A 15,885-nucleotide genomic window follows, 5' to 3' on the forward strand; every position below is an offset into this window, starting at 1 on the left:
AGCAAAGGGCCAGCAGATGCTGCCATGTGCTTTCCCATGTGGCGGAGAAACCATGGATGTGATCAGCCTTTCTTGAGTGAAGATATCCTCTCTTGATGCCTTAATTTGGACATTTTCATGGCCTTAGAACTGTACATTTGTAACCTAATAAATCTCCTTTGTAAAAGCCAATCTGTTTCTGGTATATTACATTCTGGCAGTTTTAGCAAAATAAAACAGGGAACTTTACTTACGAAGTACTATAGAATAGGTACTTGACTGACAAAAATCAGAAAAATCTTGACTTGCTTATATTCTTTTATTTATTTATTTTTTTGCATGGGCAGGCACAGGGAGTCAAACCTTGTCTCTGGCATGACAGGCAAGAACTCTGCCTGCTGAGCCACGTGGCCTGCCCTTGACTGGCTTATATTCTTACTTGACCCCTTTAAATCTTCCTGAAACAAGGATGGGAGCAAATAATACATAAATGCATGAAAACAGGCAATGAACAAAATATGCAATATAGCCTCATGTCTAAACCCACTGGAATATTTTTTCCTCTCTTTCGGTTTTTGTTCCCAAGCCCAATTTAGGTCAAGTAATAGGATTTCACCAGCCCCTCCAGAATCTTCTTCCATGGGAACCATCATAACCACAATAAGCCATCAAAATCTTGACATTTAAAGTGATCATTTCCTTGAGTTTTGCTTTTACTAGTTGTATCACCCATTAAGAATCCCTATTCACAATGACTTAATCTTGCCTATCTTAGGTTGCTTTTGTTTTCCTTCAACTTTTTTATTATAGTAGACTACACAGAAAACTTACCATTAGTGACATTTAGTACATTCAGAATGTTGAGCAACCTTTGCCACTGTCTAGTTCCAGAATGTTTTCATCACCTCACAATAAAGCCCATTCCCATTAAGAAGTCACTCCCTATTTCCCCAGTCTCCAGCTCCCAGCAACCATATCTGCCGTCTCCCTGGATTTACCAACTCTGGACATTTCAAATAACTGGAATCATGCAATATGTGGCCTTTTGTGTCTGGCTTCTTTCACTTTGCACAATGCTTTCAAGTAAATAGTCCACTGGGACTTGTATGTCTTAAGGCTTTTCAGATGCTTTCCTTTCTGGCAGGACTGATAACATACCTGGGTCGTGAAGGTTCTGGCATGTGACACCGGATGATGATAGGACAAGGCCAACTGAGAACAGTGGTCTTAAAATATGGCTGACGATGCCCTTACTGGAGAGCTATTTGGTGCAATGTCTGATCAAGGGCCCCAGAACCTATAAAAAGTTGCATCTGGATTTTTTATTCACTTTTCAATAATTCACCTTAAATGACTGTCTGAACAAGTTGACAAAAATAAGTCTGAACAGAAATGGTTGATTAAAAATAACAAAATTAACCCCTCACTTTTTAGGGGACTGTTTTCATCTAAGAATCCCTTAAAAACGTTACAATAATATGTTTTCCTTTAAAAATGTTACAATAACCTTTCCCCCCTGTTTAATACATAGAATAATTGTAATAAAACATACACAAATACACAAATGGGTTATGTTATCCCAAGAGATCTGAGCAACATGATATAATTTAATCACAACTTGAGCATGCTACACTTTATCAGAACTTTTATACTTTTATATGCATCCATGTATGTATTCCCACTTCCATAGCTGATAACCTGAATGTGGTGGTCAGGACTTGACTGTCTCTTTCTCTGGGGTGTGAATCCTTGGTTTTCAAAAGCCCATGTCACCTTTTTATTTTATTTCCTCATATTTGGGTTGTGCTTATTCATTTGTTTTTGGAGTTCCTGGACTATTCTTTTGACATTTAATCCATTCCTAGAAGCTCCAAAAGTAGCTTCATTGAAAGGAAAAATGAGAACAAAGTTGCCTGCTTGGGGATCCCGCTCCTTGCTGCGGTCTGATGGGACACTCGAGTTGCTGTTGGTCCTGCAGGAAGATGAGGGCGGGAGTGACAGGCTGGGGGCAAGTGCCGTGCGAGGGGTGTGCTGGCCCTTTAGTTTTGGCTTGACCTTCGGTGGCTCTCTTGCTGGTAGAAGTAAATTCTTCTGCCTGGTCATCACTTCTCGAAGCTGGGAGGTACGTGTATCTTTAGGACATGCTCTTAGAGCTCTCTGTTTGGATTCGTCATTTTTACATGCTCTGCTTGTGAAGTGGAAGAGAGATGCACAAGGAAGGGGACTGCGAACAGGACCGAGTCTGCCAGGATTGCCTCTCGCAAAGGAGCCTCCAGAATGCCCACGTGCCGCAGAGCCGCATTCCTTCCCCTCCTTTCCAGGACCACTTAAGTGGATCAAGCCAACAATGTCATGGAGAAGTTTTCTCTTCACTGTGACATCAGCCTTACAGCCCAAGGTCAAGGCTGGGCTGTAGTTAACTTCCAAAAGCCATGGCTTAAAATCGTCATCGATCAGAACGTCAAATCCAAAGAGCTCAAAGCAGTTGGCAGCGCAGGGCACGGAGGGGGCAATGGCGAGCACCGTGAGAATCGCCATGTGGCTGATTTTTTGCCACAAAAGCAGATGGTCCACATTGCAACTGCGGAGGTAGGAAAAGAACCTGCTGAGCGTCCACTTGCAGCCGTGGCCGATCACCTCTTTGATCTTCTCGTAGGAGGCCCCCGCCGCGTTGATGCTGCTGTTGGTCAGGTGGGCGTAATCGTTCTGCAGATTGCTGAGGTCAAACTTCTCCGTGGCAAAGCGGACCAGCCCCTCCTGATACATATGGATGGTCAAAGGCTTGAAGGCGGTGACACACACATAGACGCGAAGGTCACATTTGTACCTACCCACCAGCAGGGGGTTGCAGATGTACTTCTGGACTATATCATTGTCATCAAAGATGAGGTCTTTAATGTCCCTGAAGATCAGGATTCCCCTCCCACGTGATAATTCGGCAGGTTTGCAGATCCAATAGCTGTGTTTGGTACCCAGCATCTGTTTCTCTTTCGAATATGCAGCTACAAACTTGTTATAGTCACCGGGCATGACAAATGTCTGAGGAATGAATTCATAAAGGGATGTGCCGTAAATCCTTCTCATGCACATTAGGCATTTTGCCAGGTGGTCTTTCCTGGTCAGTTTGGTGGTACCTGGGTGATGATTTAGCCGCTGCCAAGGCTTGATGCTGGTATGCTCGGCCATTCGAAAAGAGGACGTCTTCCAGTACAGGTTCCAGCCGTCCACACCGTGCGCCTGCCGGTCGAACTCCTGCCAGCCGAGCTCCAGGAGGACACTCTGTACTGCTCGAGGCGTGGTTTCATCCACACGAAACACCAGCGGCTTCCAGATGGTATCTGCATGTTCATCTTCTGTCAGCACATAAGGTTTTCTTTTCTGAAAACAAATAACCAGAAAAGTGTTAGAGGAGGGCTGGGGTATTGTAACCCAGTTAGGTTTTCAGAAACACTCTTCATCTCTAACTGCCATTGGGTTTCGTCTGTACAGGCCCTGCGCTCTGCAGACTCGCTCTGTGCCTCGAATATGCCCATCTTTGCCACCTCCACAGAGATGACCCCCTCTACGCACACACTTGGGCTCCCCAGAGGTTAACTGCCCACTGCATGCTATGACGGACATATTCCCAATGTCTTCTGTCCTACCACTGACCACGTGGAGAGCCAAGGGCAGCTGCATGCAGCAGCAGGGATGGAAACGTGAGCATTACTCGGAACAGAAGCTAATGTCAAATTTTGGTTAGTTAAATGGATTCAGGAATGGTAAAAAGAAGCTTAGGACAATGACGTTATGTGGTTGGTATGTTTCAGTAGCTTGAGAAGTTGGGGGCATAGGACAGATATTTGAACTGGCGCTCTAAGAAGTCACCTGGTCTCGCCAGGGCCCCGCAGGGCTTCGGTGCCCAGAGCCTTGCTTCATTCAAATACGGGGCCATTTGCAGAAGAAAAACTTGAGTTTTAAAAACCTCATTCTGTGAGAACAGTGATAACGTGAAGCATGGGCCTCATATCTAAAAGATAATCAGAAAATCATAGGTTTGATCTTTTTTTGAACTTTCGAAGAATGAAAACAAGATAGTTCTTACCATCATCGTAACTGAGGATGAAGGTTTCATTATGACCTTGAAGACAGGTAAAAATAAATTGTCAAAGCCTCGTGAGGAAAATGTAGGTAGTTCCAAGTCGGAAGACAATGTGCTCATTAAAAGTTTCAAGTTAATGAATCTTGACTTGTTTCTTTGACAATGTTGGTATTGTTGATGCATAATTTCTCACAGAAGACCACATAAATAACTGATTTGGTAGAGATTCTGTGCTGTTTGAAGAGATTCTAACTGATGCAAAAGGAATACATTTTAGTTTAGTAATTCTTTCAGCAAAGTCAGTTTTGACCAGAAAGAGAGAGATGGAGGGAGGCGAGGACGGAAAGACAGTGGGTGGGAGGATGGATTCTCAAACTTGCTCGTCCATCTTTTCTCCAGGTTTAAAATTGGGCGGCGCCGTCAGGGAGGGATGGAGGCAACTTGCTTCCAAGTTACTTGGTTCTGTATCTGAACCCAGTCTGAAGTGTGATTTTCCATGAATATTGAGGCCGTTAGCAAGTCTAGGACGGTGGTTCCAAAGGAGAATGCCCCAGAGCCGTGCACAAGGGCAGTGACCTCCACACCCTTGTGCACCTCCATGGTGACTGCTCATGCAAAGAGCACACCGGGCTTACAAATGGCCCGGTTATAGCAAATTCAGTCTTCACAATTCAGAGCAATATTTTCAAACTGTGTTCATTGGTGTTGATGGTTATTTCCAGTGTGTGTGTGTGTGTGTGTGTGCATGCACGCACGTGCACATGTGGTGGGGGAGAAAGAGTGCACACTCAGATAAGCACAGAAGTTAAATTAAGCAAAGTTAAAAATGAAAACTTATTTTATTTCCATCTCCAACAAATAAGCCGCATTTCCCAAACTTACTTGATCATGGAATCTTCTTAAAAACTGTGACACACAACTTCACAGGTGAAGTCACTGCCCTCCCCGCTACGTGGGTCATGACTCCCAGGGGTGTAAATCTCCCTGGCAACGTGGGACAGGATTCCCAGGGATGAGCCTGGCCCTGGTATTGTGGGATTGAGAGAAGCCTTCTTGACCAAAAGGGAGAAGAGAAATGAAACAAAATTAAGTTTCAGTAGCTGAGAGATTTCAAATAGAGCTGAGAGGCCATTCTGGAGGTTATTCTTATGTAATATACAGATATCCCTTTACAGTTTCTGATGTATTTGGGTAGCCAGAGGGAAATACCTCAGACTGTTGAACTGTAATCCAATAGCCTTGATTCTTAAAGATGACTGAATAACTATGAAGTTTTTACAGTGTGCTCATGTGGTTGTGAAAACCTCATGCCTGACACTCCCTTTATCCAGTGTATGGACAGATGAGTAAAGAAAAAAAAAAGATAAAAAATAAATAATAGGGAGTAAGGGAGGCATGGGATGTTTCGGGTGTTCTGTTTTACTTTTATTTTTACTTTTTGGAGTAATTAAAATGTTAAAAAAAATCAACTGTGATGATGCGTGCTACGCTATATGATGATACTGTGAACTATTGATTGTACACTTTGAATGATTATATGGTGAGTGAATATAAATATATCTCAATAAAATTGCATTGTAAAAAAGCCGTGGCATAACAGTTGCCCTTTCACAAAACCAACATGAGAAACTCTGAGTTAGAAAAAGCCAGCTGAGCATCACCCGAATTCTGGCCATGTCATCCTTCATGCCAGGCAATGGGTGGTTTGACTTGAGCAGTTTCCAGTTTCAGCCCTGGGATGGCTACTTAGAGCAAGGAAACCTGCCTCCCCCATGCTCTGCAGGGGCAGATCTGAGGTCAGCAAGTGATGGGCATTAATAATGAGAGAAATGTGAAATATTGCTTTTAAGTCAGGTCTGCAAACCTAGATTTCCTTTTAACATAAAACCAAGATAATAGTCAAGTATGTTCTTCAGAAGCGAAGTGTACGGTTTAACGAGGTTTTGTAAATTTACAAGGACTGGTTATGCCATGCACTCAGTGGCTTCGGGACCTGTTTCAACTAAGGATTCGTTTTCCTATTAAGTTTTCCTTGAGAGACCAAATGCAGAATTAAGAGTTTTTCCTTACTCAATAAAATTCGTTCTGAAGCAACCCGAATTTCTTTTATCCTGCCTCTTTCAGACTTACACTGACAACCGTAAACATGTTTGGATAAAGAACAGAAGTTTGTGGGGGGAGGATATGTGGCCATTGGCAGGAGGCTGGGGGCCCACGTTGAAAACCCTTGCCCGGGAGGGGAGCAAACATGGCCTTGGCCTCTGGTCATTGGAGGAGATCATGATGAAAGCTGCCAGGGACGATGGCTGAGCCGCTGGGGGACGTTGGGGTTCCATGTAGGACCCGTAAAGTCAGGCTGTGTCCTTAGCCCATCGGGGAACTAAAGCTATTTTATTTTCTTCTTTAGAAGGGGTGGGGCACAAAATGCTTGTTTCGTCTTTGCCTTTCAATGATGTGAAGGCTTAAAAGTGAAAGATCCCCTTAAGTTAGCAATTGAAGAGTTACACATGAATGATCAGAGGAAAGCAGATTGCTCGGCTGCTTCTTCTCTGCTCAAATCTTCCCCTGGGCTGGGGGAAGCTGAGCTGGACGCTGAGGCCCGTGAGCTGGGCCTGAAGGGGCTGGAGCCCGGGCACAGCCACCGCACTGCCCAGGGAGCCCAGCACGCGGGCGACGGTACCTGCTCAGCCCCCTGCCCGGCCAGCCCGCCGGGCAAAGCGCAACAGCTTCCCACCCTCCAACTGGCCACGGCTCACAGGCTGCCGGAACCTTCTCCAGGGCTCTTTTCCTCCTTGGTGCTGCCCCTCGTGCATTTTTAGATCAACTTTGCTTCCAAATGACATTAGTTCATAGTTATCACATTGTGTGCCATACCCTGGACTTTGCTCTCTGGTTTAAAACCAGGAATTTTGGTAAGGCGCATCCTGCTGCTTTTGCATGTGTGTTTCCTTCCCACTCTCTTACGCATCCACCCTAATTTCACTGGATACCTCTGGCTGAGGCATTAGGGTGAAAGGCAGGTGGAGAGACAGGGAGTGGAGCTGGGATGCTGCATGGGCTGCGTTCCCTGTGACTGGAGCAGGTGCTGACAGCTGGGTGGCAGCTGCCGATGGGCAGAGCTGAGGGGGACAGGATCCCGCTGGGACAGCTGGTGGGTTTGGGCCAAAGGCCAGGCACAAGTAGGGACTGGGGAATCAGTTCTCCCTAAACCTCCGTGGTATAAGGAGACCCCGATCTATTGCCGAGAGGGATGATGTTACTGGGCACACAGAGGGAACTCTGGAAAAGCGAGGCCAGATAAAAATAGGATTAGGCAATGTTGTATTCTTGACAGCCACTGGCTTTTGGCTTTTTCCTTGACTTGATTAAAATGTGGGCCCTCACTGAGTCTTCACTTAGTAGTAGTAGTTTTGTTTGTTTGTTTGTTTGCTTTTATAAATCAGTGTAGCTTTATTATGGGAGTTTTGAACTTTTTAGAACGCTCTAGATTATTATAAAGTGCCACAACCCTGCTCCCACCATCTAGTGAGCCAACCCTGGTAGCTCAAATCAACTCAGCTTGTCTGGGTGTGGGTCAAGTCACTAGTGCTGCACTTCAAGTGTGCAAGTTAATACAAGTGCTTAAATCATTTCTGGTAGTGAACCAACATCACCCGCTGTTCTAGCTTGCTAGATGCCAAAATTCAATATACCGGACACAGAATGGGGAAATTTATCAAGTTGCAAGTTTATAGTTCTAAAGCTGTGAAAATGTCCCAATTAAAACAAGTCTATAAAAAAAAGTCCAAATTAAGGCATCTAGGGGATGCCTTGGTTCAAGAAGGCTGATGAAGTTCAGGGTTTTTCAATCTCAACTGGAAAGGTTGTTTCTAACCATGGTGAACACGGCAACATCTGCTAGCTTTCTCTCCAGACTTCTTGTTTCATGAAGTTCCCCTGGGGCGTTTTCCTTCTCCATCTCCAAATGTCTCTGGCCATGTGGGCTCTCCTGGTGAATACAGCTCTCTTGGTTCTCCTGGCTCTCTTGCACCACAAGTTTTTCTAAAATGGTTCCCTCTTAAAGGACTCCAATAAGCAACCCCACCTTGAATAGGTGGAGACATATCTCCATGGAAACTATCTAAGCAAAAGGTACTACTCACAATTAAGTGGGTCACATCTCCATGGAAACAATGAAAAAGCTCCCACCCAGCAATATTGAATGAGAGTTAAAGGACATGGCTTTTCTGGGGTCCATAACAGTTTCAACCTAGCATATCACCTTTTAAGAAAGATTATTTAAGATTATTTAAAAAAATAATTATTATTAAGATTATTTAAAAAAAATAATTCTTTTGACTTAAAAGCAGTGACTGTATGACAATGTCTAGCCCAGCCAGCTCTGCACCTGGAAATAAAGCCCACTGCCTTGAGTGGGTGGCTTCTGTAGACTGAACTTTTGTGAAGGAAGTAGAAGCACATCCCTGTACGATGGCCTCCCAGGTGTTCTTTCGACAGGCCAGCAAGCTACCTGTTGGGGTCAGTCTGAAAGAGGCTGGTGCCTGGGTACAGCTGGGGTGCAGGTGTGAGCGAGCATGCAAGAAGCTTGTCTTTCTCTGGGCTGCCCTCTAGAGTGGGTATGATTCAGCCCCGTTTTCCTTCCAGGTACTCTGGGCAGGTCTCCATTTCACTTGGCCTCCTGTGCTGTCCCTTTTTGGGTACTCATGGAGTTTGGGAAAACAGCCATTATTCTGTCTTACCCACTGGAAAAGTGAGTTTTTGAGGTCAAGGCTATATTTTTAATCCATATTCCCTGATTAAGTGCCCTATTTGTGTGTGGAATAAATGTACAAATGAGCCCACATTTCAAAATGTGGGGGAAACACGGTATAATGGGTTGAATATCTTTCTCCCCAAATCCATGTTCCCGTGGAACCTTAGCGTGGACCTTATTTGGAAATAGGGTCTTTGCAGCTGTAATGCATTAAGAGTTGAGAGGCGAGCACACTGCAGTAGGTGGACCCTCAATCCAACAGCTGCATCCTCTAGGAAGAGATGCAGGCACACGTGGAGAAGGTGCCATGGAGCTAGAGGGGCAGGGATTGGAGTCTTGCTGCCACCAGCAGCTGGACAGGCCAGGAAACCCCTTCCCCAGGCCCCTCAGCTGAAGCCTGACCCTTCCGACCCTGCAATTTTGGACTTGGAACCTCCAGAACAGTGAGAGAATAACTGTGTTGATTTGGGCCACCCACGTCGCAGTACTTTGCTATAGCAGCCCTGGGAAACGAATCCACAAGGGTCTCTATATTTTTTTTCAGTAAATTATCTGAATAAAACACTCTGCACATTTTTTCCCTTTCATATCAACCATTGGAAAGTCCTATAGAGTCGAGAGAACATATATAGAGTTCCTGAGCCATTGCTCATTACCCATGATCTGCTTACAAGTCCCCTTCCTTTTCGTAACACCCCACTTTTTATCCAGGTTGGAAGCCAAGACACTTAGGGGCAAATTTAATGCTCCTAGCCCCAAACCCCAAATTCAACAGGAAATTATACTTCCAATTAAAACAGACATCACAAAACTTGCTCCTTTAACTGAATAGACTTCGTCCTAGAACCTTCAAAGCTTAAATCAGCATGTGTGCACATACCTGTGTGTGGGGGTTCAGACTTCCAGCCTATAAGGCTTGGGCACTGATGGGCAGTCGGTGAAGCAATGCAGGAACCAGACAAACTGAAATTATCTAAGGATACAAATTAACGTGTGGAATCCTAGCAGTCTGGACACTTTCCTGCAGAGGTGAACAGTTCTGACTCAGCCCTGAGGCATTGATGCATTTTAATGATGCTTATAATAAAATTGTGAAAGTTACACATAGAAGAGTAAATTGGGTTCACTTTTCTCAGATTAAGAAGACAAAGGAATGTATATTATGTTACAAATATCATGTACAAGTACACAAATGTAACATGTAAATGTAATGTAATGTGGGATTGTTCATTATGTTGAAGTATTTGCCACTCATCCAGGACAGAAAATTGAGATTCCTATCAATTTAACCATCTCAGTCTTAAACTTGAACTTAGAGGGAACAGGCAACTAAAAGAGCTCTAGTCAGGCCCAGAAGCTCTACAGAAGCTTTATTCCATTCCAAAAAGAAGTCATTAAGCATTCTCTCAAAACTTAAAAAAGCTTTATGTGACCTCACAGCTCTCAGCCTCCCAGTGAAGTCATGCCGATTGGCCCTAAAGTGTGTTGAAGTGTATTTTTACTAATAACATGTAAACTTCCAAAGCTCACTTAAAAAAAAAAGGCACTTTAGCTGTTGTATTTTAATAGCATCCTAGCCTTCAACTTGCAATTCGACCCTTTCTCGGGAGCCGGGTGGGAGGGTGGGGCTGAGAGCCAGGTGCGAAGCCCCCCTGTCCCTGCAGGTGCGAAGCCCCCTTGTCTTGGCAGGTGCGAAACCCCCCCCCGACTCAGCAGGTGTGAAGCCCCCCCCCCCCCCCCGGTCTCGGCAGGTGTGAAGCCCCCTGTCTTGGCAGGTGCGACTGCAGAAAGAAGGTCAGCGCTCTTGGCCTGCCTGCAAGAACTGAGATGTAAAGAATCCTGCCCTGGTCGTCCAAGAGACTGTGGCCGCGTCTCCAGAGAGAACCTGCGAGAAGGGAGACAGACTTCGCAGCTGGGGCTTCTGTTTCCATTCGCTCGGGAGAAGCCCTGCGAGAATTCCCACGGGGATGGGGCCCTGGACACTCGAGGCCCAGCCGAGGGAAGCCCCATCCCGCAGCCAGAGCGGGGCGGGGCCGCATCGCAGCCTGGGAGAAGCAGGTGACGGGGCCCGAGCTCCGTGCCGCCCTGTAATGCTGCCGCGCCACACGCTGGAGAGTCCCTACAGCCGGGGTCCCTGTCCAGGAGGAAAAGCCGCACACAGTGCAGCGCCTATAAAACTAGAAGGGGCGAAAACATACCCGATCTTGTGCTGCCAAAAGACATTCATTTGGAAGTAAAGTTCTTATGTCTTTCATGGGCTGTCATGCAAGCTGATTTAATCAGCAGGAGCAGCTGGATTCTTTAGGGACCAGATCCAGCTGTGTTATTGCTCATTGCTATAATTGCAGCGTCTTAGGCTCCCTCTGAGTGCAGTTCTGCCTTATGCACAAGCCCTCCCAGCTTATTAAGGAGGACCGAGGGCTCCCTTCCCTGGCTGTGGGATGTTCCTGGGAATTTTGGGGCGCGGGGGTGGAGGCCAGCCAGAGAACTCAGCCACTGCCGCCACCGTGGGTCCAGGCAGGCTCCCGCAGGCCCCGGGCAGTTCCCTGAAGGCTGACTTTTGAGCAAGGGTTCAGTGGGAAGGCTGGTCCCGCTCAGCAGAACCCCCACCCCCAGGCAGCTCTCCGTTTTCATACTTTCTCCCCTCCAAAACCATCTGTCAAAACAGAATTAGGAGTCCACTCCCATTAGGGTCAACTAGAAATTCCTTATAGTACAGACAACCCCAGGAACTTTCTGTTTGAGCTGAGATCAAGCTCAACTATTAAACAACGGTATTATCTGTCATGAATTTTGGTCATTACTGACCTGGGAGAGGAAATATTTTGGGGATCCTGAAATCAGACTATAAAAGCAAACCTAGGCTCCAACACCGAGAAGCAATTTCCCTAAGCAAACATCAGTCAGTGAACATAACCAATGCACCTGCTCACACCCCACATGTACAAAGGATGACAGAAATGCAACTACATCTTCATATGATAAAATCTGAACATTTAGATTTTTAAAAACTAATTTCCAAAGTCTTTCCCCTGCCTTTCTTCAAAATTACTGAGACTTTAACATAGCCTTTATTTTCACTTGTCTCTTGTGAAAATGTGATTTCATTAACTTTCTTACTTTTAGTAGCCCCAGCTTCAGGCATGCTGCAAATATAGGAAAAAGCCATATGCCATCTTATAAGTGTGAAATTCCTGCACACACTGATATTTCACATGGCTTAGCACAGTGGTTTTCAAAGTTAGACGGTTGTTTAGACATACAACATAGTCCATTTTTATTAACTAGGAAAGAACAGCACACCTTTTCCATAATTCTTCCGTCAGTGAAGCTAGCTGATGGAGAAATGTTACCCTCCGAGCACTAGGCTGAAAATGGCCATTGTCTCGTTTTTCCCCCTTTTTCTTTTTCTGTTTATAGTTATGTTTTGTGGCTTATATGGAACAGAGACACCTCTTATACAAAAAAATTAATGTTTGCCCTGTTCATAAGGTGGCAAACTTAAAAAAAAAAAGAGCTTCTGCATAAATGTTCTTTTGATTAAAAGCTGGTATTGCTTCAAACCCACAATAATTATTTTATTACTCAACGTCCGAGCCCATTCACTGTTTTTGTATGAATTATAAGGAGAGGTCTCTTTTCTTAGTGAAACTTTAAGTTCCCCATAGGCAAACCAATGTCCAGGACATGTCTTGTCCCTAAGACTACTATGCTGGATTGAAAATATGAGCCCCAGAAAAGCCATGCTCTTTTAATCCTCATTCAGTATTGCTTAGGGTGGAACCCTTTTGATTAGATTGTTTCCATGGAAATATAGTCCACTCAATTGTGGGTGTGGCCTTTTTTTTTTTTTTTTTTTTTACATGGGCAGGCACGGGAATCGAACCCAGGCCCTCGGGCATGGCAGGCAAGCACTCTTACCTGCTGAGCCGCTGTGACCCGCCCGGTGTGGCCTTTTGATTAGACAGAGATGTGACTCTGCCTATTTAAGGTGGGTCTTGATTAGTTTACTGGAGTCTTTAAAAAGGGAAACATTTTTGGAGAAACCTCAGAAGCAACACAGCTGACAGAGTCAACATGAGACCCAGGCATTTGGAGATGCAGAAAGAAAATGCCCCTGGGGAAGCCTTCTGAAACAAAAGCCAAAGGACCAGCAGATGCCAGCCATGTGCCTTCCTAGCTGACAGGTGTTCCGGACCCATCGGCTTTTCTTGAGTCAAGTTACCTTTTCCTGGATGCCTTAGTTTGGACATATTTATGGCCTTAGAACTATAGATTTGCAATTCATTAAATTCTCTTTTTAAAAGCCATTCCATTTCTGGTATATTGCATTCTGGCAGCTTTAGCAAATTAATACAATTGCCGACATGGCACCAGCCTTCAACAAACTCATGTTAGATCAAACTGACTTGAAGTCAAATGATACAAGCAGTCCAAGGATTCAGAGAACTGGATTTACTCCATTTCCAGACTGGATGCGTTAGGCTGAGACACCACCTTCTTAGGAAACCAACCATGGCTGCTGTAAGTTAGAAGAACCACCATGTAGAAAGGCGATTCAGGGTCTGATTGTGTCTGCAGAGAGGACAAGCTGGCCCTTGTCCAGAAGTCCAGCCTCGAGCTGTTCTGTCCTTGGCTTATATGGTCTTGTGTAGTGTGAGGCAGGAGTTTTACACAGAGCTAGTGTTATTGTATCTATAATTGTCTGATGACTGCTTATTAATAAGCATGCCCTATATAATCCTATGTTGACTACATACCATTTCACACATTGCATGTTCAAAATGGGGAAAGTCTCCGCCTCTGGGTGTGTCTTTTGCCATGCTAATAAGGCAGGGGCCACCTTAAGGACCCTTCTGGGGGCTTTCACCTTAGGGTGGGGCCTGTGCTTGACCAGAGAAGCAGGATACAATATCCCGGGTGCAGGGTGTTGGCCTGGGTATAGGTTCCAAATCTGTATAACTTGGGTGCCGCTGTTGGTTTTGACTGCCGGGCTCTGGGTTCCCTTTGTGCCACCTTCCCTACTACCCAATTTCTGCATCCCTCTCACCCATGCCGGCAGGGTGCTTCATGCCGTGTGCTGCTGGGTAGCACCCACACTCCTCAGCGGGCCCAGTGACTTCGGGGGCACGCCCTCGCCAACCGTTTCAGCCTAGTCCCTGGTCACAGCCCCACGTCCACCCTCTGTCCACACTCAGGAGCCAAGGTGCCCCCCACAAAGGCAAAGAGCTTCAGCCCATTCTTTGCTGTTTCGGGGCCCCCGTCCCACCCCCAGAGTCCCCTCCTTCTCTGCACGTCAAGTCCAGACTGGAAAGCCCACTCCTCCCTGCAGCCCTCTGTCCCACCCCACTGTGGACATTTTCCTCTCCTCCTCTGGGGCCACACCACCTCCCAGTTATGGGAAAAATCCACCGTTAGTCCTATGTGACACCGTTTGTATTTCCAGACACTGCATCGTGTGCAATCTTATAACCCGAGTCACTATCGTGCCTGGAAAACGTCGGCAGCTCGAAGCATTTTGGTTGAACTCAGTTCAATGTTCCCTACATCTAAATTAGTGCCCCCCTTGCACATCACCATGGTGGTGTGCACCTTGCACACGAGCTCCTGGCACATGGTAGGAGCTGCCACGCACCCTGGCCCTGTTTTGGGAGGATGGAGAAGGACACTGGAGCCGTACAACCCAGGCAGGGATGAAGTACTTCCCCTTTAGAGCTGCGACAAGGACTGAGCACACCATGACCCACCAGCCAGAAGGCCACCTACCCTTCCCGGAGGCCACGGGCTCCTGTGAGCTCTGAGCGGGGCCAGTCTTGGCCCCCAGGTGGGTGCAGCCGTGAGTGTGGCTTCCATGGGTGCCCCAGCGCCTGGCCTGGGCTGGACGAGAAAAGGAAGAAGTGCAGCCTGCCCGTGGCCAGGGCCGGCCTGGGAGCCTGGGCGCTGGTCGCTTAGCGATGCACAGCCACCTCCTCACAAAGGTGGGGCCCGGACGCCCCCAGGGACAGGGAGGGGACTTCAGGGCCGCTCCACCGGCCAAGGCTGCTCTTTCCCTCCGCCTCCCCGGGTGCTCCCCTGGGGACCTGCTCCTCTGAGCACCCAGAGGGCAGCAGGGAGGGCGCAGGGCCTGCAGGAGGCAGCTGCCTGCTCTTCCTGGGGTTTCCCTTTGCGTTGCCCTGCTGGGAACTCACACCATTTTATTTCTAGGTAAGAACAGGGTTTCTGCTTTAGTTTCCTGGGATGCTCAAGACAATGCCAATGCGATGGGTCAGCCTAAGCCGTGAGAACTGATTTGTTCGTGATTTTGAGGCTAAAGAAAGTCCAAATCGAGGTGTTATCATGCGACCCTTTCTCCCCAAGGCCGTGGCTTGTCCCGGGCTTGTCACACGGCCAGGCACATGGCGCGTCCCCTGCTGTCCCTCCTCCGCCAGTCCTGTTGGTTTCAGCTTCTGGCTGCCCTCTCCGTGGCTCCCTCTCCGTGGCTCCCTCTCTGTGGCTCCTGCTCTCTGAATTTCAGTCTCCTATAAAGGACTTCAGTGACAGGACCGCCTGACCAAGGTGGGCCTCGCCTTAACCGGTTGCCTTGTCACAGCGTCCCATGTACACGGGGCACCCCATGGGAAGGGATCCCCTTTCAGAACCTGTTTTTCTGGTGTACATATAGCTCCACACCACCACAATTCCCCAAATGAATCTTTATTATTTTGTTTAAACCGTGTCTATAGCAGAGACCCCATCAGCCGCACACATCCCTGAGGTGTGCCCCCGTGTCCTCACCATGTGTCACAGAGTCTGCAGGGGACACGTCTGCGGCACAGCTACGTGGATCAGAGGACTTGTCTGGCTCTCAGTGCTGGGGGCTCGTAGAGAGGCTTCATGCTCAGCCCGTTTAACGGCCTGCCTTGTTATTGCCTCGTTTGATTAATGTTTAATACTTTATTGTCATTCATTCATTTATAGACAGTGTTTTAACCTCTCAGAAACAATGATATATTTTGTATACTATATAAAAACACGTGGTATATAAAAACATCTTTGTGGTATATAAATAAACACAAAGATATTTTTATATAGC

General features: G+C 46.6%; 1 protein-coding gene and 1 long non-coding RNA gene across 6 annotated transcripts in view; one reads left to right on the forward strand and one right to left on the reverse strand.

Annotated features, from left to right (window-relative positions):
• Window positions 1-15,885, forward strand: part of LOC143650265 (uncharacterized) — a 154,549-nt gene that overhangs the window by 78,684 nt on the left and 59,980 nt on the right. The gene's annotated exons all lie outside the window — the stretch shown is intronic.
• Window positions 1,549-14,768, reverse strand: TTLL2 (tubulin tyrosine ligase like 2). Its single transcript, XM_077120842.1, has 2 exons — window positions 14,580-14,768; window positions 1,549-3,357 (listed from the first exon to the last, which is right to left on the reverse strand). The coding sequence occupies exons 1-2, from the start codon at window positions 14,664-14,666 to the stop codon at window positions 1,762-1,764; spliced, it is 1,683 nt and encodes a 560-aa protein (XP_076976957.1). The 5' UTR covers window positions 14,667-14,768; the 3' UTR covers window positions 1,549-1,761.

Source organism: Tamandua tetradactyla, chromosome 11 (assembly GCF_023851605.1).
Source record: "Tamandua tetradactyla isolate mTamTet1 chromosome 11, mTamTet1.pri, whole genome shotgun sequence".
Lineage (NCBI taxonomy): Eukaryota > Metazoa > Chordata > Mammalia > Pilosa > Myrmecophagidae > Tamandua > Tamandua tetradactyla.

Bases quoted from the DNA above. Each gene is read 5' to 3' on its own strand.
- TTLL2 (XM_077120842.1), bottom strand. From the start codon at position 14,666: ATGGAAGCCACACTCACGGCTGCACCCACCTGGGGGCCAAGACTGGCC. The intron at 3,358-14,579 runs GTAGGTGGCCTT...ATTTGTTTTCAG, and splicing joins GCCCGTGGCCTCCGGGAAGG to AAAAGAAAACCTTATGTGCT.